The sequence below is a fragment of the Drosophila pseudoobscura genome, chromosome X, assembly GCF_009870125.1.
Source record: "Drosophila pseudoobscura strain MV-25-SWS-2005 chromosome X, UCI_Dpse_MV25, whole genome shotgun sequence".
Classification (NCBI taxonomy): Eukaryota; Metazoa; Arthropoda; class Insecta; order Diptera; family Drosophilidae; genus Drosophila; species Drosophila pseudoobscura.
The window spans coordinates 48,745,688-48,767,675 of record NC_046683.1 but is presented as its reverse complement, the minus strand read 5'-3'; the positions used below and the strand labels follow the sequence as shown (position 1 = coordinate 48,767,675).

At 46.2% G+C, this 21,988-nt stretch overlaps 2 protein-coding genes across 3 annotated transcripts; one reads left to right on the top strand and one right to left on the bottom strand.

Annotated features, from left to right (window-relative positions):
- The first annotated feature begins 501 nt into the window (after positions 1-501).
- Positions 502-17,580, top strand: tna (Zinc finger MIZ domain-containing protein tonalli). 2 transcript variants are annotated; one of them, XM_002134944.3, is made up of 10 exons: positions 502-1,007; positions 12,730-13,390; positions 13,466-13,633; positions 13,717-14,590; positions 14,662-14,794; positions 14,862-15,075; positions 15,156-15,910; positions 15,980-16,109; positions 16,178-16,540; positions 16,616-16,753. In XM_002134944.3, exons 1-10 carry the CDS (start codon positions 943-945, stop codon positions 16,745-16,747), a joined length of 3,495 nt encoding a protein of 1,164 aa, XP_002134980.2. In that variant the 5' UTR covers positions 502-942; the 3' UTR covers positions 16,748-16,753. The 2 variants fall into 2 exon arrangements, with proteins under 2 accessions (XP_002134980.2, XP_033239963.1); XM_033384072.1 differs by lacking the exon at positions 502-1,007 and having other exon boundaries at positions 16,616-17,580.
- A 718-nt stretch (positions 17,581-18,298) lies between these two features.
- LOC4813688 (ATP-dependent RNA helicase DDX42) lies at positions 18,299-21,782 on the bottom strand. The gene has a single exon (XM_001353610.4). It carries the CDS (start codon positions 21,660-21,662, stop codon positions 19,224-19,226), a length of 2,439 nt encoding a protein of 812 aa, XP_001353646.1. The 5' UTR covers positions 21,663-21,782; the 3' UTR covers positions 18,299-19,223.
- Between the last annotated feature and the right edge of the window lie 206 nt (positions 21,783-21,988).

Genomic DNA, 21,988 nt, shown 5'->3' with positions numbered 1-21,988 from the left:
AACACAAGTCCAAGACCGAGAATTTTTTTGAACAAATGCGAAAAGAATATCGAAAAATACAATTGTGTGTTTGAGTATTATTTAAAACAAGAAAATTTAGTGAAAACACTAAAGAAATATTTTTTTAATTTTTTTGACTTGAACAAACAAAAGTGAACATAAACTAACTACAAAAAATTTCAAATTTAATCAAACAATCAACGAGCACATCTTTTGGATTAAGTGCTAAAATCGAGTTCCTGTTGCAATCAACAACACCACAACAAACAACAGCAGAAACAACCATTTGGATTACTACTAAAACAGCAGCAACAACAACAACAACAACAACAACAACAACAGTATTATCATCTCGACAAAATTTGAAACAAACACAATTAACAACAAATATTGAAACCTACAAAAAATTATTTGCTAGGCAACCAAAAAAACAACAACAACAACTACAACAAACAAATTGTGAAAGCGTAACAAACAAAAAAGCTACAGATATTTAACCCAAAATAAAACAAACAAGACCCGCTAAACAAAAAGTGAAAAGCAAAGAAAAGAAAAGAGTGAACCGAACATAAAAAAAAGAAAAGAAAAAGTAGTGTTTGAACCGCAGCTAAAAACGTACGAACAGTAGTAGTGCTTGAACCACAAAAAAAAAAAAAAATACAAAATAAAAATAAAAAATAAAAGAAAAGAAAAGAAAGGAAAGAGTCGAGTTTGAACCACCACAGCCAAAAACGTACACAAGTGTAGTGTTTAAGCCGCAGCTTAAAACATTCAAAAGACTAGTAGTGTCCACAAAAATTGAACCACAAAATGTTGCTGTGAAAACTGTTGGCCGAAAAAGCGAAACAGAAAAACAACAACCAACAAACAAACATCGCACACGAGTAATAGACAAGAGAGACAAGTGACGTTTGTCGTCTGTCCCATGTATTTGTTGATGCCATGCAATTGATTCTTGACAAAATTCCCATGTATTCCAAACAAACAACGAAGCGCAATTCCAAAAAGTAAGTTTTAACCTACTCCCAAAAAAAAACAAAAAAAAAAACAAAAAACGAGAGAGATAGCGAGAGAGAGAGAGAAGAAGATTAATAAGAGTGAGAGAGACAGGGAAGATACTTGCGAAGAGAGGGAGCAAAACAGAGAGTGTGAAAAAGTGCAAGCAAACAAACAACGAACGAAGCAAAAGGCAAAAGCGAAAACAGAGAGAGAGAGAGAGAGACAGAGAGAACATCCACTGATAACAGAAGCAACAAGAGATAGCACCTGTCGTCTCCGGCAAGAATCGAACATCGAACAACCAAGCCAAACCAAACCAACAAACCAACCAACCAACCAACCCATACAACAACCGAACAACAATCGAACCGCACGCACCATCCAGAACCCAGAAACAACCGAACGAACAACCATCATAAAACCCAAAAGAAAAAGAAAACTTAGGTAAAATATCTAAAAATAAATGCCACTTAAACAAAAACAGAAACAAATAAAAATCAAAATAAAAACAGAAATACCGAACAAAATACAGAAATCCCAGCAACAATCCATTCCATTCGCTGCTAAAAATAATCTCCAGCTAATTCTAAAAATAAACATTCAACAATTTAACAATACAAATTTACTTTTAAGTACCAAAAAAAAAAAAAAAAAAACAATTTCTTTGATTTTACATTTTTTTATTGTGCGTTCAAAAATACCCAGAAAAATAGTAAAACGAAATACCAATATAATTAAATGGAATGTGCTTTTGTTTTTAGATATTTTTACGTACAAGTTTTCTCTCCCCCCTCCCATTTTTTTGTTGTTGTTTGTGTACTGTTTGTACCTTATGCTTTGTTTGTTGTTTGGAAAATACTCCCCCGTACTATACCCATAAATATGATTATGAACCATTTTTTTATTGTGAATAATATTTGTGTAGCATTCAATTAGTTCTAAGAATTGTGTGTGGCCATATTTGAATATAATATTTGGGGAAAACCATCAATAGGGTGGGCCCATTTGACATATTTGTGGGGGGATACCATTCTCTCAATAATTAAAAAATTTTATATTTTGTTTTTGTTAAAGTTTTGCTCAAGAACTCTTTGAAATATTCTTTATAATTCCATGAATAGAAACAAATTGAAATTATCCCCAAATTGTAATAAAATCCATTGAATATTTAGCTAAAATTTCCCCCCAAGTCTACCTTACATTTCCCTCAAAGTGTCCGCAAAGCTCGTATCTTTAAAAGGTTGTTGCTGTGCATCTTAAAGAGTAACTTTGACCGACTTTTGGCACTGAAATTCCCACATCAGCTGTTCATCTGGCCCTCCCTGTTTCCTCCCTGCCGCCTCGCCGCTCTAGTCGCACACGCCGCTCTCTCTCTGCCTTTCTGCCTCGCTCTCACGCACAGCTGACCCATAATTGACGCAAGCACACACACACACGCACACACAGATAGACAGAGAGAGAGAGAGAGGCAGAGGCAGACAGAAACACACAGATACGATACTCTTGGAGACAGGCAGACAGACAGACATCCATCCATCGCCATCCCAAGAGCCACAGAAAACCATTCAGAAAAGTCGTCTGGTGCTTGCGACCCACTGCCACTGCCACTGCTGTTGCTTTATTGCTGGCTTTTTGTGTGTGTGTGTGTGTGGAGTTTTCCATTGAACTATTTTCAGGGCAAAGCACAGCACAGAGGAAGAGGCAAAGAAGTGGGAGAAAACTTCGAGACGAATCGATACTAAAAGAAGGAAAAATTTTCCCAACGATCCGCTTCGTTTGCGTGCCCCTGCCCCTGCGCCCTGCCGCTGCTGCTGGCAGTACCCCCGAAATGCTCTTCCTGCCTGCCTCTGCCCCTGCCGCTTCAGCGGTGACACCAGCCACACAAAAACTACAACAAATTTAAGAAAACTACGACAACAACCAAACACCTCCCCTCTACCCTCTCCGCTCTCCCCTCTCCCCTACGTCTCGTATGTCACTCAATTTCCAGAGTTCGACAGCGTTTTCGCCCAATTTATTGTGTGTTCCTCTGCTCTTTCTACTCCTACTTCTTCTTAGTCTCCTCCTCGTTCCCGTACTCTTACTGCGCCTCTGTCTTTTGTAAAAGAAAAGGTTCGAAGAGCAGCGAAAAAAATACCGAAAAAAAAAAAGAAAACCCAAAGACGCAACAACAGAAAAAGGTCACTCCATACGAAACGAAGCATTACAACAACCTCAGCGACCCCCGTTCCGTGCTCTCCCTCTCGGTGTCTCCCTGTTCTTGCCGTTTTTCTCACATGCCACGCATATTTTTTCCCCCTGCCCCAACAAACCCCTACCTCCGCACCCCGGGCCGCTCTTCTACGCTCTACGCTCTGTTTGTAACAATGAGAAAACTCTTTGCAGACATTTTTTCGGTTCGCTTGTAATTCATCATCGCATCGCAAGAAGAAAAAGGTAGCAAAAGAAAAGGCAGTACGAGAGGGAGAGGGAGAGGGCAAAAGCTGAAAGAGGCTGAAAGATGAAAGACAGAAAAAAAGGTTGGAAAATCGTACGGTTAACGGGTGTGTAAGAGAACAAGAAGAAGACAAAGAAAAAGAAAGAAAAATGCCGACCATAGGTAAACCTTAACCCATTTTGCAAAATGTGAGATATAGTACAGGCAAAAGATACACACCGCTAAAAGATGAATTCAGAGGCAAAGGCAGAGCCAGAGCCAGAGCCAGAGCCAGAAGATACTTCACAGACAGGTAGGCGAACACACAGCTGGCATTGCAGGCAGTTCCCAGGAAAACTCTCGAAGGAAAACCTTTAGAAATAGATCTTCCCAGAAGGAAAGCCATTCACGAAAATATTTTCCACTTCCGTTGAACGGACAAATTTGCCTGGACTGGACTGTTCGAGAAATACTACAGCCATATACAAGAACAGCAAATGCATTTCAATAGATCTTGGATCTCATATTTTGTTGAACCAGGCAAAAAATACCACCCAAAATGATCGATAATGCCTGGAATCGTCGAGAAATTTATTAGAAATATTAACATAAACCAATAAATATTTACTGCAGAGCGTATGATCATCTGGTATCTATAGGAATCCCTTCTAGAAGCTATCCCAATCATTTCAAAACAATTTTAAACGTCAATGAACTCAAATTTCAAACTTAAAAAATCAATTTATAATCGACTGAATGCCTCGCGCTTATCGGGGGAAACCCTTAAAATCATCTAGGAAACTCTTTCGAAACATATTCCAAACAAATTTCATCATTGAATGATCATCGAATCAGGGAATATCCAGCCAGCCAGCAGATCAATCTAACGGTTAATTAACGCCCCGAGGCTTATCTTAAACACCCTCTAAATGTCATCAAACGAACCACCACCACCACCACCACCACCAGCAGCAGCACCACCGCCCCATCAACCCGCCAAGAACGCTTCTACGCGGTACGATCCGCAGATCCCTAGGATGGGAAGCTACGAGTATTGAGAGCGCGAGACAACAACAATCATTCATCAATCAACCACCGAAGCAACCAAATCACAACCCATCAAGCAACCACCGAAAAGGACTTGAAAAATGTGATTGCTACCTCTCCTGCCGGCCCGCCTGCCTCCCTGCCTGCCCGCCTGCCCCTTCTCCTGTGTGTGGCAGGCAGCTACTTCCTGTTTCTGTGTGTGGCGTGGTGTGGTGTGGTGTGTGCCTCATCTGTTTGCCATTTTCACACGGGAAATAAAAATGTGATACAAACGAAGCAAATGACTGAAAAACAAAACCTAAACGCGGAAAACCATTTGCAAATCGTCAACCCTCTAGAGAGATAGAGAGGGGAGGGAGCATGCGAGAGGATTGGAGGGAGAAATATCAGAAAAGAGAGAGAGAGAGAGAGAGTGGAGAAGTAAACAGAAGAAACGAAACAGTGGCGAAGAGTGGAGGAGCGTCGCATTGGATGGAAGAAGTGAAGGATGTATGGATGGATGGATGGAAGGAAGGAAGGAATGACTGAATGAATGAAATGAATATTACTCGCTTAATAAACCCATCATGATGAAACGGGGGCTGGAAATGCTACTATCGGAGCAGCAGCAACCCCCGTAACGAAATCCACACTCGAGGGCACAACAATAGTTACATATGTAAGCCCGTAAACAGCCAAAGGCGAAGCCAATGCAACCCCTAAATCAAACAACATTTTAACCCCTCATTCAAGCCAAAACAAAGATTGAAGGTCACACGAAGAGAGGGACAAAGACAGAGCGAGAGCGAGAGAAAGCGAGTGAAAGCTTTCTGTCTCTCTCTCTCTCTCTCTCTCTCTCTCTCTCTTGGTGCATATCTTATCATGAAATTGGAGTTTAATTGGGCATTAATGGGTTAAGTAGTTGACTTTTGGACGCGTGAAGCGATCTGAAGAGATCTTCTTTGTAGAAAGATCTTTGAAAATGTTTTCCTTGCAAATGCCAGTCACATGATAGATAAAAGACCCCGAACCGCAAAGAACATACTGGAAACGAAACGGAACCCCAAAGAAGAATCAAAACAAAGCGAATCCCAAACGAAAAACAAAAAAAATCGACTCGAAAACATTTAACGACCCAATTAAAAGCCCCTGAAACGACCGTACCTCTCTGATATCAAAAACTAGACCGAAACGCAACGCAACCACACACCACACATTCGCATAGATATACACAAGTACGAGTGCGAGTACGAGTACGACTGCGAGTACGAGTATATTCCATAGTAAAATGTACATATGCTTTATCCGACGCCACAACAACCTAATAGATAGCACCGAACCACAGAGCCACAATCGATAGGGAGCGAAACCCAGAATCAGAGACCCAAAAACCCGAAAAATCAAAGGTAACCCACAGCTCTTATCAGACTTTTGGGGACTGGGACTGGGAATGGGCAGAGTTTTTGGGCTGACAAGCTAATTATAGCCACAGATCGTACGGCTATATCTATAGGAAAAACAAAAGCCAAAACACAATCGCATACATATCTGCTCCCTACGTTTTTCAGAGGTTCTCTGGAATACCTTTGTTCTTCTGCCTCTCTCTCTCTTCCGCTGCTTCTTCTGGCTAGCTGGTATTTGTTGGCCGACATAAATTTGCGCTTTGGTATGCAGAAAATAGTTCAGTTATCGATAATTGCTTATCGCTGTTTACCGTTCGTCGTGTGTAGAATACAGCTCTGAACAAAATGGTGGCTGGCATTGGTGGCTGGGGTTTTTTGTGAATGGAAGTCGAGTCAAGTGCAAAGAAGGGGGGGGCGGCAGGAGGAAGGCAGGCCATGGTGATTAGCAAAGGAAGGGAGCCATAAACTAGCTATACCATCGAAATGTTTAACAATCAAGGCCCTCTCTGGCTTGATTTGCACTCTTTTTCGATCAATGAACCATCAAAATGTGTTCAAAGTCCTCTGGGCTGGCCTTTTCCAGTCTCCTGGCATCCAAGGAGCCACTGCTGGCCACTGAGCGCCGTTTCTATGCTTCAAGTCCGTTCGCCTGCTTATCAGAGACGCCTCTCCGCCACTTCCTGTCCCATTTGCACCGCTATCTTTATTCCCATGTACAAACATATCTATTATGGGAGACACGAGACCTTTTCGGCTTTGATGATACAATTTCTTCAACTATTTCCATTGGCAGTCCACTCTTTTGGGTCTCTTTTTGTTGCAGCAGTTGATGTTGCCTCAAACTGTTGTCTCTTGTCTGTTGTCTGTTGTTTGCTGTTGCTTTTAGCGCTGTACCTTCAGTAGACATATATTTTTATTCGAAAAACTGGTTTTCAAGTACGACGTCTCAGTCGCAGTCTCTGTCGCCGTCGCTGCCTCTGCTGGCGATTTATGCGTTGGGTTTTGGGGCTTTGCTTCGTCGGATCGTCGCATCGTCGTTGTTTCTGTTGTTTGTTGTCGTCTCAGTCTCAGTCTCAGTCTCTTCTCTTCTCGTCCCTCTGTTGCTGCAATTTTCGTTTTGTTTTATTTTAAATTGTGATTTATGTATATTTCTCCCTCCTACCTCCTACCTCCTCCCTCCTCCCTCTTCCGTCCCCCTCCACTCTTACTGGTTGTTTGTGCAAAAATGATTGCAGCTTCTTTTTATTTTCTTCATACATTTATTTCCAGTGGTGTGTGTTTATATTTCTTTTTATTTGCAAGCGTTGACAGTCGCAGCCTTCGATTTATTTTTAATGTTTTATGTCTGTCGTCCGAATTGTTTATGAATTTCGTTGGGTTTTTTTTTCTGTTGTTGCTTTGTTGCTTAATTGGCGATTAGATAAATGCCAAAAAGCGCAATGACGACGATGACAATGGGAATAGATCCGCACGTATGGTGGAGTACCATGCCATGCCTCATGCCTCATGCCCCCAACCCCTGGCATAAATTTAGTTTCAAGCAAAAACGCACGCCACAGATAAGATAGCCCCCAAAGCAAACCGCAAAAACCTGAACCAAATCGAAGCCCGAACCAAAACGCCAGATAGATCGTCCGTCCGTCTGTCCACAAAAAAAAAACACACCACACAAAAGTGTTAGAGGGAAGTTTTTGCACACCTTACACCACACACACTCTCCATAGCTGATTGATAGGAGAGTGCAGGCGGGCAGGCAGGGGGGGGAGCGGCGCATTGGGGCCCTCCTCCGTCCATTAGCGTTCTGATTAGCGCGTGTGTTGTAACAAGGAGGAGACCTCCTCTCCTCTCCCCTCCCTGCCCTCCCTCAGTGTGGGGGAGTTGTTGCTGTTAGTTTTGCTTATCGCCGCGGACCCATAGCCTCGCCCAACGCCCATCAACCCAACGAATGCCCACCGAAAGCCCTCATCAGACAGCGGAAATGCTTTCGGTTACAAAACGCTTACATCGGTGCAAAATCAGGTAGACATAAACAATGGACTGACTAACGGAGAAGTACAGCGACAAAATTGAACTGGAGAATGGAACAGAAAGCAAGCCGGCCTCTCTTGAGAGGACGACGAGGTATGTTTGCTGAAAGATCATCCAGGAGATTTTTGTATACCTCAAAGAGTGCTCAATGGCCACAATATTCCCCTAAAGATCATTCAAAGGGCTCAGAGCTGTTCCTCCTCGACCAGTGACTACTGTAGTCCAGTGCCCGGTGCAGTGCATTGAAGCCCATTGCCAATTGGACATTTTAGTATGCAAATTATCAGCCAAACACACACACAATCGATAGATACGGCTACGATATATGGCTTAAAACTATGGCAAATGTTTTATGGCCAACACGAAAACACATTGCGTATACGCAATCTGGGGAAAGCGGGGCCGATAGGGGCTGGGACGTACAGTTTACGATTCAGGCCTGGCCAATAAATAAAATCCAGTTACAGGTGCCGAAAGCATTCATACACGAAACAAGAGACAGAGTGGAGGAAACACAACAATATTTCAAATATTACCCATGCCCCATGGTGGCACTCCCTTTGCAACGGTGGCTGGTTGGGGATGCACCACCGCAAGCGGCAAAACATTTACAAAAATCATTTTCCAAATCCGCAAAATGCAAACATTTTGTGTGTGGGGGGGGTGGGGGGATCGAATCGTTGTTTAAGGGGGAATATGTTTTTGCACATATTTTCAGCAACAGCCCTGTGGTGCAGGCGCCGTGCCCCATGCCCCGTGCCCCGTGCCCCGTGCCCCATGCCCCTGAATGCGAAACGCTGACCATCTGTATTATTTGCATACGGATTTTTAATCAAAAATTGTGCCATTTCTTTGGATTTTTTTGTGTGTGTCTCGGTTCGATTTTTATATATTTTGTTGCATGCGCCTCATGCCACAGTGGCAAGAGTGGAATGGGGTTGCCAGAGGGTTGCTGCTGCTGCCGCTGCTGCTCCTGTTTCTGGTGGTTGCTGGCTTTATTTTCTGCCATCGAGAGTCTATTATGTTGATTTATTTTCATTTTTATTTTTCATTCGTAAAAGTCGAGTGGCACGGGGCAAATAAATTATGAAAAACGATATTTAAGGGCAGAGCAAGAGAGGGCAAATCGAGGGAAAATTCTGCGGGAAATTCTCCATTGGAAAAATGTGAAACAAAAGGGGGGAAAATTTATCCGACAGAAAGTGTTGCATACCAGCAGGCGCCACCAAAATTCTATGACAGCAGAGAACCCATCATTTCGGGGACTATTCCTTTCTAGCACTCCTAAACAGACCCCACACCGACCCACCCCACCCCACCCCAGCCCAGCCCAGACAACGCTTCGTGACAGTGGAAATATGGAAAAACAAAAAAAAATGAATCCGCAGACAGACGACAACTGCCATAAGAAAAAAAAAAAGCATTGAACAAAAAAAATGATTGTTTTTTTGTTGGGAATTTCGTATTTTTGGAAGTGCAATGCAACGTTAGTATTTGAGGGACAGCAGCGGGTGGGTTTTTAGCATCAGTTATTCGGTGGTTCAGGGGATCAGGCAGGGCATCAGGGCGTTCAAACACCCTTGAAAAACAACTGTCAAACGCATGTCATGCGGGGGGGAGAGAGGGAGAGTGCAGCGAAACAATGAAAATACCAGAAAAAGGGAGGGAAAGGGAAAGAGCGAGACAGAGACAGAGCGGAGGAGAGGTGGAGAGGTGGGGCGGTGGAGAGTGTGAGGGAATGATGAGTGCCGGGACATATGGAAAGGGCAGCACAGAAATACGGAAAAAATACAGAAAAAAAAAAACGTGAGAGCAAATCAAACATTTTTGATGTGTTATTGCCTTTTCTCCCCAATGCAATGGCGGGAGGAATGGGGATGATACTATACCGCTCCACCTTTTACAGGAAAAAAAAAATGATTTCACTCTTTGCACGAAATTGATTTTTGTCTAAAAACAATGTTCGTTCTGTCATTTGGTTCTCCACGCACGTGTCTCCACAATATTTCAGGGTCTCTCGGCTCGGCTCGGCACTTTTACATAATCTATATGATGTTCCTATGTATGTATGTATGTGTATCGCTTGTACATAGGTATTACTTGTTGTTGTTGTTGCTTTTGTTACATGACGCCAACTGTCGTTTGTCGTTTGTCGTTGGGTCGTCTATCGTTTGTAAAAATAAAAGCGCAAAAGCGCAAAAGCGAGAGAGACCGACCAGCATTGCCGCAACAAGAACAAACACGCAAACAATTATAGCAATAAAAACAAAAACAGCAACAGCAACAGAAACAGAAACAGAGGAAACAAGGAGCCAAATCAGAAAACAGAAAACAGAAAAGATAGATTGTTTTTTTTTAGCCACAAAAATATATATAATAGACTTTGCCAGACATCAAATCCCATAAAGGACTTTGGGCCCTTTCCTTGCTGTCGCATTGCCGACAAAAACTCGTATAATTCATATCGAAATAAAGCCATAAATCGTGAAAATAAAGTCAATTAAAAATCGGTGGATTAGGCCCCCCCGCCGCCCCCCTCTGTGTGACTACCTTTGACTACGCCTCTGGCCACTGGGCGGCTGTGGGACATACGGAAATCATTTCGTGTGCCAAATGAGAAATAATTTTTATTACCACAGCAAATCAAAGTGCGCACAAATTTACAATTACACAAGCCCCACTAGAGAGAGAGAGCGCCATGATGCGATGGTGGGAACAGAGAGAGAGAGAGAGAGAGAGGGGGGGGGGGGGTAGAGGTAGCCAGAGTAGTCTAGCCTAGTCCCATGCTTCCATGCTCCCAGGCGGCGGCTGTCCGACGACCTAATGACCTGCTTTGCACTGCTTTATTTACCGCTCCACTCCAGTGGTTGCCTCTCCTCGCTCTCCCCACAAGCAGTGGCAGGCAGGCACGCAGGCAGGCAGGCAGGCAGGCAGGCAGTCTCAATGCTAATTTATCGTCGCAGTCTCGCGGCAATCACAGGTTCAGGTTCTCCCCTCGCCACCGCCTAACTCATTCCAAGCAAGGTATATTGAACCAGAGGTGGGGCAGCCACAGTTTTCTGCATTTTGTACACTTCGAGTCGCTTCTCCCTTGGACTGACTGCCTTACCCTAGTGTTGCGGATACCCTGCCCTCAACCTCTCGATCTTTGTAGACTTTGCCGGGCTCTGGCTTTGGCTTTGGCTCTGGCTTTTTCGTCATGCGATTATCAGCCAATCGCTTAGCAATGTGCTATTTATTTGCATTTCGCCTTTTTCTTCTTGTTGTTGTTGTTTCTCTTGATCTTGTTCTTGTTGTTGTTGTTGTTGTTGTTGGTATTGTGTTACGTTTTGTGAGTTTTTGTTCCCGCAACTTTATTTGCTTTTGTTTTGCTGTTGCTCTGAGCTGCTTTTGTGGCTGCGATGCGCAATTATTGGGAGCGTGTTACTCTCTTTTTTTTGTTGTCGGTGTGCGAGTGGAATCATCCTACCCTTTACCCACGCCACGTAGGGTGCACATGTACCGATCTTGTGGAGTACATCACTCCCAGGTCTACACTGGGTAGGGTATGCTCTGTTCGGCTTGGGCTTTGTCTTCGCACTGCCATTGTCGTGTAGGTACAGTTATGCCCTCCTCTACCGCTACAGGGTCTCGAAAGGGTATTCCTCGTGCCAGACTTTCCTTCGTTTAGTCTTGGCCTCACAGTCGCTGCCTGCCAGTGCAGGGTAGCCCCACAGCCTCGACTGTACTGTACAGTCCCCCCCTCCACCCTCCCCACCCCGTTTGCACTGCGCTTTCTGTTTCTCTATTGCTTCTCATTGTTTTTATTGTCGCCTCATATGCTTTTCATATGACTTTTGTTGTTTAATGGATGCCTGGCAAATATGCTTAATTATTTTTACCTTAAAAGTCGCGCCATCAAAACGAATGCGCGACAACAATTCCAATGAATGTGAGGTTAGGAATAGGGTTGACATTGCGCCTCTACCTCACAGTCGGCCGTCGGCTGTGGAGAGATGGTTCGATTGAGTGGGCCATGGGGATGGCAGGGCAGGGCAGGGCAGAGGCGGTGGAAAACAAATGTAAGCCCTGAGCCCATTTGACATTTGGGGCTTAAATGTCACAGCAAATCAAGAAAGAGAGATGGAGAATGGAGAACGGAGCAACTGAGACGGCATGAGCAAGTGCAATGCAAAAGTTTGAGCAAAGAGAAGATGGTGGAGAAGCAAAATGAAAATGCAATTGGAATTGCCACAGCAACAGCAACAGCAACAACAGCAACAATCATGAATGACGTTGACAATGACGATGATGGAGATATGGCTATGGGTGCGCATGATGGGGATGGTGGTTGGTGGATGGGGGGATTGGGTGGATACTTTGGGAGTGAAATCACATGAACATAAGCTCCATGGCCCCATGGCTGACATCATCGATGGAGGTCGCCGCATGAGTCAAGTTTTAGCGATAAGAGAGGCCCCACACATAGATGTGGAAGAATTCCCTGAAATCGATCAGATACTCGAATGTTCCCCCCCCCACCCCAAAAAAAAAAAATTCTCTCGCACTTCTCTTTGGTGGCTTTTCACAGTTTGTCATACTCTCGTATTCTCTTGAAAAACTCTCGCCAACATTTCGGTTATCAAAATTTTCGTAGTTTTAAGTTTTGGGAGACTTTCGCGCTTGCGCGGTTCTATTTTTCATTCTGGCTAATAATGTTTGGGGAAAGGGCTGCCATGCGCTGTACGGACGAGATGCGGCAGCCGCGGCGGCCGCCGCGGCGACGGCAGTCACGCCCACAAAGTTATCGAAAACGAACAAAAGTCGTGCCAGAATGCCAACTAATTCGTGGTATTACCTTTGCTTGGATTATTGCAGGAAAAATGATGAAATGAACCAGCAGGCGGGCTCCTCAAGGGCGCCAGCCACAGGGGGCCAAATCTCACCGCCGGGTGGCAGTAGCACAACTAACAACAACAGTCTTGATCAACAGCAGCAGCAGCATCATCTGCAACACCAGCAACAGCATCCGCAACAGCAGCAGCAGCAGCAACAGCAGCAGTACTACAGCCAACAGCAGCAGCAGCAGCATCAGTATCAGCAGCAACAACGCGAAAGTTTTCTGGCCTACCAGCAGCAACAGCAGCAGCAGCAGCAGCAACAGCAACAGCATCACCAGCAGCAGCAGCAGAGATCCGGAGGATTAGGCGTCGGCGGAGGTGTGGCTGGTGGCAATTTTATGCTCGGCAATGAGCTCATCGGAGGCGACAGCCTGCGCAGCCTGAACAACACTTTTGGCCCCAATTCGGAGTTCACTTCGCTAACGAGCGGAGGCACCAGTGGCGGCGGAGGCGCCACTGCCTCTCTGGGAGGCCTGAGCACCACGAGCGTCCAGAGCGGACAGCAGGGATATCCTGCTGCCATGGTGGCAGCGAATCAGCAGCAACAGCAGCAACATCAACAGCAACAGCAGCAACAGCAGCAGCAGCAGCAGCAACAGCACATGTCCGGCATGGATGCCATGGGCGGTTACAGTCAGGTGAGGATCCCGGCAGCAGTCCAATATTTGCAAGACTTTTCTCTACGAGGTATTTCTTCTTTTCCCCCCTTCCAGATGAGTGGCGGCATGCATCCGGGCGCCAACGGTGGCATGATGTCCAATGCCCAGTACATGAATGGCGGAGGAGCCAGTGGACAGGCAGGCAGCTACAACGGCAGCCAGGGCATGGGCATGGGCTACGGCAATGGAGGAGGTGGCATCGGACCACAGAGGCATCATCAAGTAAGTACCGCAACCGCCAAAAGCAGCGAATGCTCCCTTTGATTTTCCGCCTCCTAACCCCAAGCTCGCTCTCCCTCTTGCAGATGACGCCCATGAATCAAATGCAAACCATGTCAATGGTTGGTCAATGCCCTGGAGGCAATGGAGGACTAGGGATGAGCCCCATGCAACAGCAGGCGGCCCAGCAGATGGGCGGCGGCATGAATCCCATGGCCAAGATGCAGGGCATGGCCAACGGCGGCTATCCGCAGCAGGCGCCGCCCCCACAACAGCAGCGTCGCATGACACCGTATCCACATCCGCAGATGCACATGGCCCAGAAGCGGGCCGGCGCAGGAGCAGGCGTTGGCGGAGTGGGCGGAGTGTATCCCAATCTTGTGCAGCAGCAGCAGCCGCCGCAGATGTACGGCGGCCAGCAGATGCATCCCGGAGCTGGGGGCGTGCCACTGCCGATGCAGGCGGGCGGAGCTGGGAATGGCTACGGTCGCGGTGGACCAATGGTGGGCGGCAGTGGGGGCTACGGCCGCATGTCGGCTGCCAATGGCATGGGCCCGAACGGGGGACCCGTCATGGGCCCCATGGGACCTGGTGGCATGGCAGGCGCTGGCATGGGACCCGGTCCCGGCTGCATGAGCCAGCAGCAGCGTTTCATGCCACAAGCGGGCGGTGGTGTGCCCGGCGTGGGATACGGAGGCGCTGGCGGCCCGGGAGGAGCATTCTATCCGGGTGCCGGTGGCGGCAATGGCGTAGGAATGCCACAGGCAGGCGGCGGCAGCATGTGCCCGGCGGGACCGGGCGGCGGCGTGGCCACAACAGGCAATCCATACCAGAATCAAGGTTTCCAGCAAAACTATCAGCACAGTCCAGTTCCTGGTAATCCAACGCCGCCGCTGACACCCGCATGCAGTGTCCCATACGTGAGCCCCAATCCGGATATAAAGCCACCAATGGATAACAGTAGGTTTTGCTGTGAGACCTCACACCCCTGAGAACAGTCGCTAAGTCCTCGCTTTCCCTCCACTTTTCAGGCGAAGAAATGAGACTGACATTCCCGGTACGCGATGGCATCATTTTGGCACCGTTCCGCCTGCTGCACAATCTGTCTGTGAGCAATCATGTGTTCCATCTGAAGCAGAATGTTTACAATACGCTGATGTGCCGGTAAGCCGTTGTAGAGGTCGCGTCTATCCGTTGAGATCGTATTAATCGTTGATCTTTGGACCTTTAGCACCGACTTGGAGCTGCAGTTGAAGTGCTTCCACCAGGATGATCGCCAGATGAACACCAATTGGCCGCACACCGTCACCGTCTCCGCCAATGCCACGCCTCTGAATATCGAGCGATCCGAGAAGAACAGCACTGCTTTGCGTCCGCTTTACTTGAAGGCTGTGTGCCAGCCAGGACGCAACACCCTACAGCTGACGGCCAGTTCCTGTTGTTGTGTAAGTACTGAGCAGTCCGCGGAGTCGGCGAAAGAAACGCTCGCTAATCATGGAATCCCCCTTACCTTGCCTCTCCACAGTCGCATTTGTTTGTGCTGCAACTAGTCCATCGACCATCGGTGCGTCAAGTGCTCCAGACGTTGCACAAACGCAATCTATTGCCGCTCGAGCATAGCGTGCAGAAGATCAAGCGGAATCTGGGCCTGCCTCCCGATGGCCAAGCGGTGGGCAATGGTGCGGAAGTATCGCCATCGCAGCAGTGCACCAAGATCTCATTGAAGTGCCCCATCACCAAGTCTCGAATACGTCTGCCCGCCAGGGGCCACGAGTGCAAGCACGTGCAATGCTTCGATCTGGAGGCGTATCTGATGATCAACAGCGAGCGGGGCTCCTGGCGCTGTCCGGAGTGCAGCAAGTCGGCCATCACCGACACCCTGGAGATCGATCAGTACATCTGGGCCATACTCAACACGCTTAGCAACTCGGATGTGGATGAGGTGATCATTGACTCGTCTGCCAACTGGCGGGCCCTGCAGCACAACGGCGGGATGCCCAATGCCCCAGCAGTTGGTGGGTCCGCTGCCAGTGGAGGAGCATCCACCCCCTCGAATGTTCCTACTGGCAATCCCATCAGCAGCAATGGTCCCAGTGTGATGCCTGCCATCAAGCAGGAACTGATGCCCGTCGTGAAGCAGGAACTGTGCGACGACATGGCCAAGGTGATGTCGCCAGGCTCCACACAGCTCCCCACGTGGGACAATTCGCAGGCGATGAGTCCGTACAATATGCATGACATGAACTCTATTGCCAGTGGCAATATGATGGGCAATCAGCAGTAAGTAGACCCTTCAATCAGCACCTCTGGAACAGTTGCTTATGGCTATTGCCCCTCCTCTCTTTCCAGTGGCAATCGCGGCAGCTATGACAACTTTAGTGGCAACCACAGCGATGGCAGTGGCGGTCTGTCCAACGGCGATGGTGGTGTCAACTCTTTGGATCAACTAAACGCCATGGAAAAGTCTCTGAGCGATCAGGTAAGCTCTTAAACGTAAAGATTCTTGCAGACAGGTGCTTACTGTGCTGGTTTCTCCTCCATAAATAGATGCCCCATACACCGCACACGCCAGGGGCAGTCAGCCATCCCATGACTCCCGGTGGCCCTCCAAGTGTTAGCTCCTCCCACAACGAGCCCATCAGTGGAGGGACACCAAATGCCAGCAGCAGCAACAACAACAATAGCAGCAGCACGGGGCACAACTCTCCACAGACACCAGGGACGCCCAGTCGCATGGGCGGAGGCATTGGAAGTGCAGAGAACCAGCAGCAGCAGCAGCAGGAGCAGCTGCTGAACAGCCTGATGAACAGCCAGACGCAGCTGAAGTTCACGGAGACAGATCTGAGTGCCGAGCTGCAGAGTTTCGATGCTGCAGCGGCAGGCATCAATGATACGGCGCATGATTTGAATGTAAGTCGAAGCGCAGGAAGGAGAATTCCTGGAACCAGAGGAACTGTAGCTAACTGTTTGATTACCTTTTTGCAGCTTCTGCAAGATGTGGATCCCATGGAAATCCTCTCGTACCTGGATCCCCAACCAGACCTCAATACGCCTCCTTCCAGTGGCAGCAGCAACAATAATGCCAGCGATGATCTGCTGGCCACATTGTTCGACTAAAAGGTGGAAGGATCCTATACCACGAACGAGAGAGAGAGAGAGAGAGAGAATGCAGGAGAATGAAGGAGAAATGGCAGAAATACCATAAATTGTATATAGTATTATTAATTTTAATGAAAAAAAAAGAAAAACAAAACAAAATCTGCACTACAGAGCAAAGTCGCGTACTTTCAACATTTTTCGTTTCCTCACACAAAAAACAACAGCAAAAGCAAAAGCAAAAACAAAAGCAAGAGCAAGAGCAACAATTGAGAAACAGCAAGCAGCGGCAGCAGAAAGCAACAATTTTGTGTATTTGCCCCCGTGTTTGAAAAACAATGAAATGTGATTTAAAAATTAATTAATTAAATTAATTGGCATTTAATTTAAAAAGCAAACAACAAACAACAACAAGAAAAAAATGAAAGAAAAACCATAAAAAATGTACCACAAAAAGCATAAAAAAACTAACAAAACAGTCATTATACCATATAAAAAAAAACGAGAAAGAGAAAAGCACAGAAAAACCATTTAGTTGAGAGCATGAAAATTCCTTCAATGAAATTTACGAATTTAATGTGTAATTTTTTCCGACAGAAGCAGCAGCAGCAGCAGATATATGATTTAGATATCGAGATCGAACCCTTCAGAAATGTCACACTTTTTGCGTTTGCATTACTATTTTAAAACTATTTTAATTTTTTTGTGGAATGTTTCTTGTTTCTGTTTCTGTTTTTTTTTTTTTTTTTTTAACATATTGTACAAAGTATTACCAGGAGAATGGAAAATCAGATCAGCAACAGTTCACAGAAGATTAGAAGCATGAGCAAACAAAAGCAAAAAGCATTAAAAAATGAGAAATACAAAATACATACAACAAAAAAAAAATCCCAACAATTTTATTACATTTATAAAATGAAAAACAAAACAAAAAAAAATTTACATTTTAATTGTTGCATAATTTTAGTTTTTTTTTTTAGAATGCCTAAATCTACACAATATAAATGATTAATTGACTTAAAAGATAATCGAAATTTAACACAAAAACAGAAAAAATTATTAAGAATTATATTAATTATAGCGAAAACAGAAGATAAAACAAAAAAGTTTATGAATAAGGAACAGAGAAAACTAAAACAGAAAGCGCATAAATGGGGGAGAAAAGAGAAGGAGGTGGAGTGGCGTGGAGTGAAGTGGAGTGGAGTGGAGTGTAGAGGGAAACAACAACTATTAAAAGTGTAAATCAAATTTAATGCTAGCTCTAAAATATATTGTAAATAAATGGAATATGATGTATGTATGTTAGCATATATGTACATATATGCGACAAGAATACCCCCTGCCCAAACCCCCTCCCCTACACACACACACACACACACATACACACACAAAGCTAATTAAAACATATATATATATATATACATATATGATAATGATAATAATAAATGAAAAACAAAAGTATTTCGAAAAACTAAAAATGATAAGAGATTTATAGTTTTCTTTTGTTGGGTTTTATTTCGAGAACAGAACATAAATTCCGTCATAATTTTGGTATAACTTGAGTTTTTTTTGTTTCAGTTTTTCTATATGTTTCGTACGATGTGGTTACCAATGGACCAATTTTTATATATATACGACTATATGTATGTATGATACCCACACACCGACGAGAGCGATAAGCGATATACATACGTAGCGGAGAAACACAATATGATATGATATTCAAAAATATAGCGAAATTTTTAAGCTTTTTCCCTCCCCGTTCCAGCGCTTAAATTACAATACAAAAATCGAAAATTAAACGCAAAAAATCGCCTCAATGTGGTAGTTAAATGAATCTCAAATCTCTTCTCTCAATGTTATATCAAAGAAAAAAGAAATCATATTAAAATTATTATATAGTATACACGTATATCGTAAACAGAAAAGAAAAAAAACAAAAAAAAAAAAACAAAATTCGTAGTGGTTTCATTGTAAAACAATATTTCGTAAAAAAAGAACAATTAGCTTCAAGATCTATAACTGGGGGAGTCCCCCTCCCGACTGGGGGACAATTCCAACTCTCGCACTTCAGGCAGAATATGAATTAAATAATAAAGAATTGTGGAAAGAGTACGACGAGAGATGCGCAAATGTGATTTTATTCAAAATAAAATACACATATAAAAAGATTACAATTAATGAAAGGTTTTTTTTTTTTTATTTTGTGGATCTCCTGAAGATCCGATCTTGGATGATGCGTCTGCGATGCGATGCTTGAATGAGTGGAGGAGTGAATTCGCGGGTAGCGTTGTACATACGAGTATTTAACTAACGTAAATTATAATGAACAAGGTATATATCTGAATATATATATATATATATATATATATATGTTTAAATGTAGTCCATAAGTTGTAATTTTAAATGATGGAACAAAAGCAAATACACATTAACTAATATAAAGAAATAAACAGAGTTCCTCAAGACTTTCAATTCTCTTTCAAGACTGGATCTCTCAGTTCCAGCGACTCTTCTTGGCGCGTTTTGAGTCGTCCTTGTTGTTACTGCTTCCGCCGCTGGTGCTGGAGGACGATGATGATCCTTGGGGTGGTGGCGGTGCCGGGGCAGCAAACACCCCCGACTGGGGCACCGTCTCTTCCCAAGTGCGATCGCTGGAGGCCCGAAACTGAGAGCTGTACTGATTGCGGAAGGCCTCTCGCATCGCGGCATAGCGATCTGTGGCGGGGCCGGCACTGGAGGCAGGCCTTGGCTCCTTGGAGAAGGGATTATCGGAGCTACTGCCAGGCCTCGAGCTACCGCGTGAAGGTGACCGATCTCCAGACCCGCTTCTGTCTCCGGATCCTCTCCGTTCTCTGCCTCCACCACCGCCACCATGTGAGGGCTCACGATAGCCCAGTCCCGTGTACGTTTTGGTGACCTTTTTGCCCTTGCCCTGCTTAAAGCGGGAGCTGCGGAACCAGGAGCTCTTTAGGGCCAGCTCCATGAGATCCTCGGGGACCTCTTGATCGGCCCCCTCCAGATTGCGTACCAGATGGCCCGCAAACTCCTTGTCCTTGTCGGTGACCAGAGTGAAGGCATTGCCCTTCTCCCCGGCGCGACCCGTGCGACCAATCCGATGTGTGTGCGTGTCAATGTCCCTGGCAATGTCGTAGTTAACGACATTGCGGATGTGCGGGATGTCCAGACCGCGGGCAGCCACATCGGTGGCCACCAGTATGTCGCATTCTTTGCGCTTAAACTGCGTGATAACCTTGTTGCGGTCCGCCTGGTCCATGTCGCCGTGCAACAGCAGGCAGTTGTGCTCCTTGACGAGTAGATTGTTGGCCACTGTCTCGGCATCGGCCTTTTTGGTGACAAAGATCAGGACACTGCCCTCCGAGAGGAACTTGACCAGGTGGCACAAGAGCCAATTCCACTTTTGCAGAGGATTGGGGAAGACGTACACCGACTGTGTGATGTCCTGATTAGCCTCGTTCAGATCGCCCTGAACGATGCGCACTGGATCCGAGAGCACGTCTCTGGCCAGGCGTTCGATGCGTTTCTTGAAGGTGGCCGAAAAGAGCAGCGTCTGACGGTCGGGACGCACGTGGTTACAAATGGAGCGCACCTGCGGCTCGAAGCCCATGTGGAACATGCGATCGGCCTCGTCCAACACCAGGAAGGTCACACGCCTCAGATTGGTGGCCTTCATCTTGACCATATCTATCATTCTGCCCGGCGTGGCCACCACAATCTCAGCACCCTGCTCCAGGGCCTTGCTCTGCTCCCACTTGGACCCGCCGCCATAGCAGCAGACAACATTGATGTTGTACACCTTGCCGAACTTCTTGGCCTCGTTGTATATCTGCAGCGAGAGCTCCCGGGTGGGGGCGAGGATCAGTCCGATGGGTCCGTCGCCTGGCTTCAACTCCCGCTGATCCATGAGGTGCATGAGCAGTGGCCAGATAAATGCAGCCGTCTTGCCCGAGCCCGTCTTGGCAATGCCGATGATGTCTCTGCCTGCCAGTGCGGTGGGCACCGCCTGAGCCTGGATGGGCGTGGGCTGTGTGTATTCCGCCTTTCGCACCGCCTTGATTAACTGCTCGTCGAAGCCAAAGTGACCGAAAGATGTCACTGGATTGGGCGGTGAAGGCCCGGTGACCTTCACCCCGAGAGTGTGGCGCAACTCGCGGACCCCCTCCTCGTCCAGGGAAGCTATCTCTTCGTGCGCCGTGTAGAAGTTCTTCTCGAACGGCTCGTACTCGATCTCCGAGTGGTAGATGGTGGGCAAGGGATCTATGTCCTTCTTCTTGGGCGGTGCAATCGGATTACCATCCTCGTCGTACTCGATCTCCTGGTCGGAGCCATCGTCGCGGAGCCCAGCGTTGGGATTCTCCTCCATATAGCGGTAGTAGCTCTCCTCATCGTCCTCGTCATCGATGTCGCCACGAACACCCTTTTCCAGCTGCGGAGCGGTGGTGGTTTTTGGCTGCTGTGTAGCAGCACGCACCTTCTCCTTCTCCACTTGCTGATTGATGCCAGCCATGAACTGCTCCAGCGGATCCTCATCCGAGTCAGATTCCTCCTGCTTCTTGTCCGGGGCCGCCCCGGGCGATCCTGGTGCTGGTATGTACGCCTGCTCCAGATCCTTGTGCTGCTGCTCATCATCGTCATCGAAGTAATCGTCATCTGTGTGCTGTTTGCGTTTTCCCACAAAGTTTGTGGAATTGGTGTACTGACTGATGGAGTCCAGCGTGGTGTAGCCCTGTTTGGAAGTCCCACTGACTGATGGGATCGGTGGAATACCGCGACCGGCTCCAACAGCACCACCCCTTGGCACATAGCCGCGACTATTCAGCACCGGTGGCGGTGGCACGGCGTTCATGTTGTTGCCCGAGCTGGCCGGCTTCCTGTATGGGAAGCCGCCACCTCCTATTCCTCGGTAGCCGCTCATGATGCTCCAGTACGCAAAATCTTCACAAATCAATAAATTAAAGTTTACAATGCAAGCGTCGTATAGAACTTAACCCACTGAACCACCCTCTATTTAAGCACGTGAACAACTTGATCTGACGCACAGAACTTTTATAAATTAAATTAAATAAATAACTTTTCTAAATTATTCCTGTAGGTCAAACCTATACTTACTCGTTACTTGCAACAAAAATAATGAAAGAAAGAAGAAAAACAAGGGAGAAGATACACCCGAACTGCGCCAAAATTCTTCGTTTCCTGTGTGTGTTTAAATACTGGTCGACAATGGGTTAATGCGAGTTTTAA

Bases quoted from the DNA above. Each gene is read 5' to 3' on its own strand.
- tna (XM_002134944.3), top strand. From the start codon at position 943: ATGCAATTGATTCTTGACAAAATTCCCATGTATTCCAAACAAACAACG. The intron at 15,076-15,155 runs GTAAGTACTGAG...GCCTCTCCACAG, and splicing joins CGGCCAGTTCCTGTTGTTGT to TCGCATTTGTTTGTGCTGCA. The intron at 16,110-16,177 runs GTAAGCTCTTAA...CTCCATAAATAG, and splicing joins AAAAGTCTCTGAGCGATCAG to ATGCCCCATACACCGCACAC.
- LOC4813688 (XM_001353610.4), bottom strand. From the start codon at position 21,662: ATGAGCGGCTACCGAGGAATAGGAGGTGGCGGCTTCCCATACAGGAAG.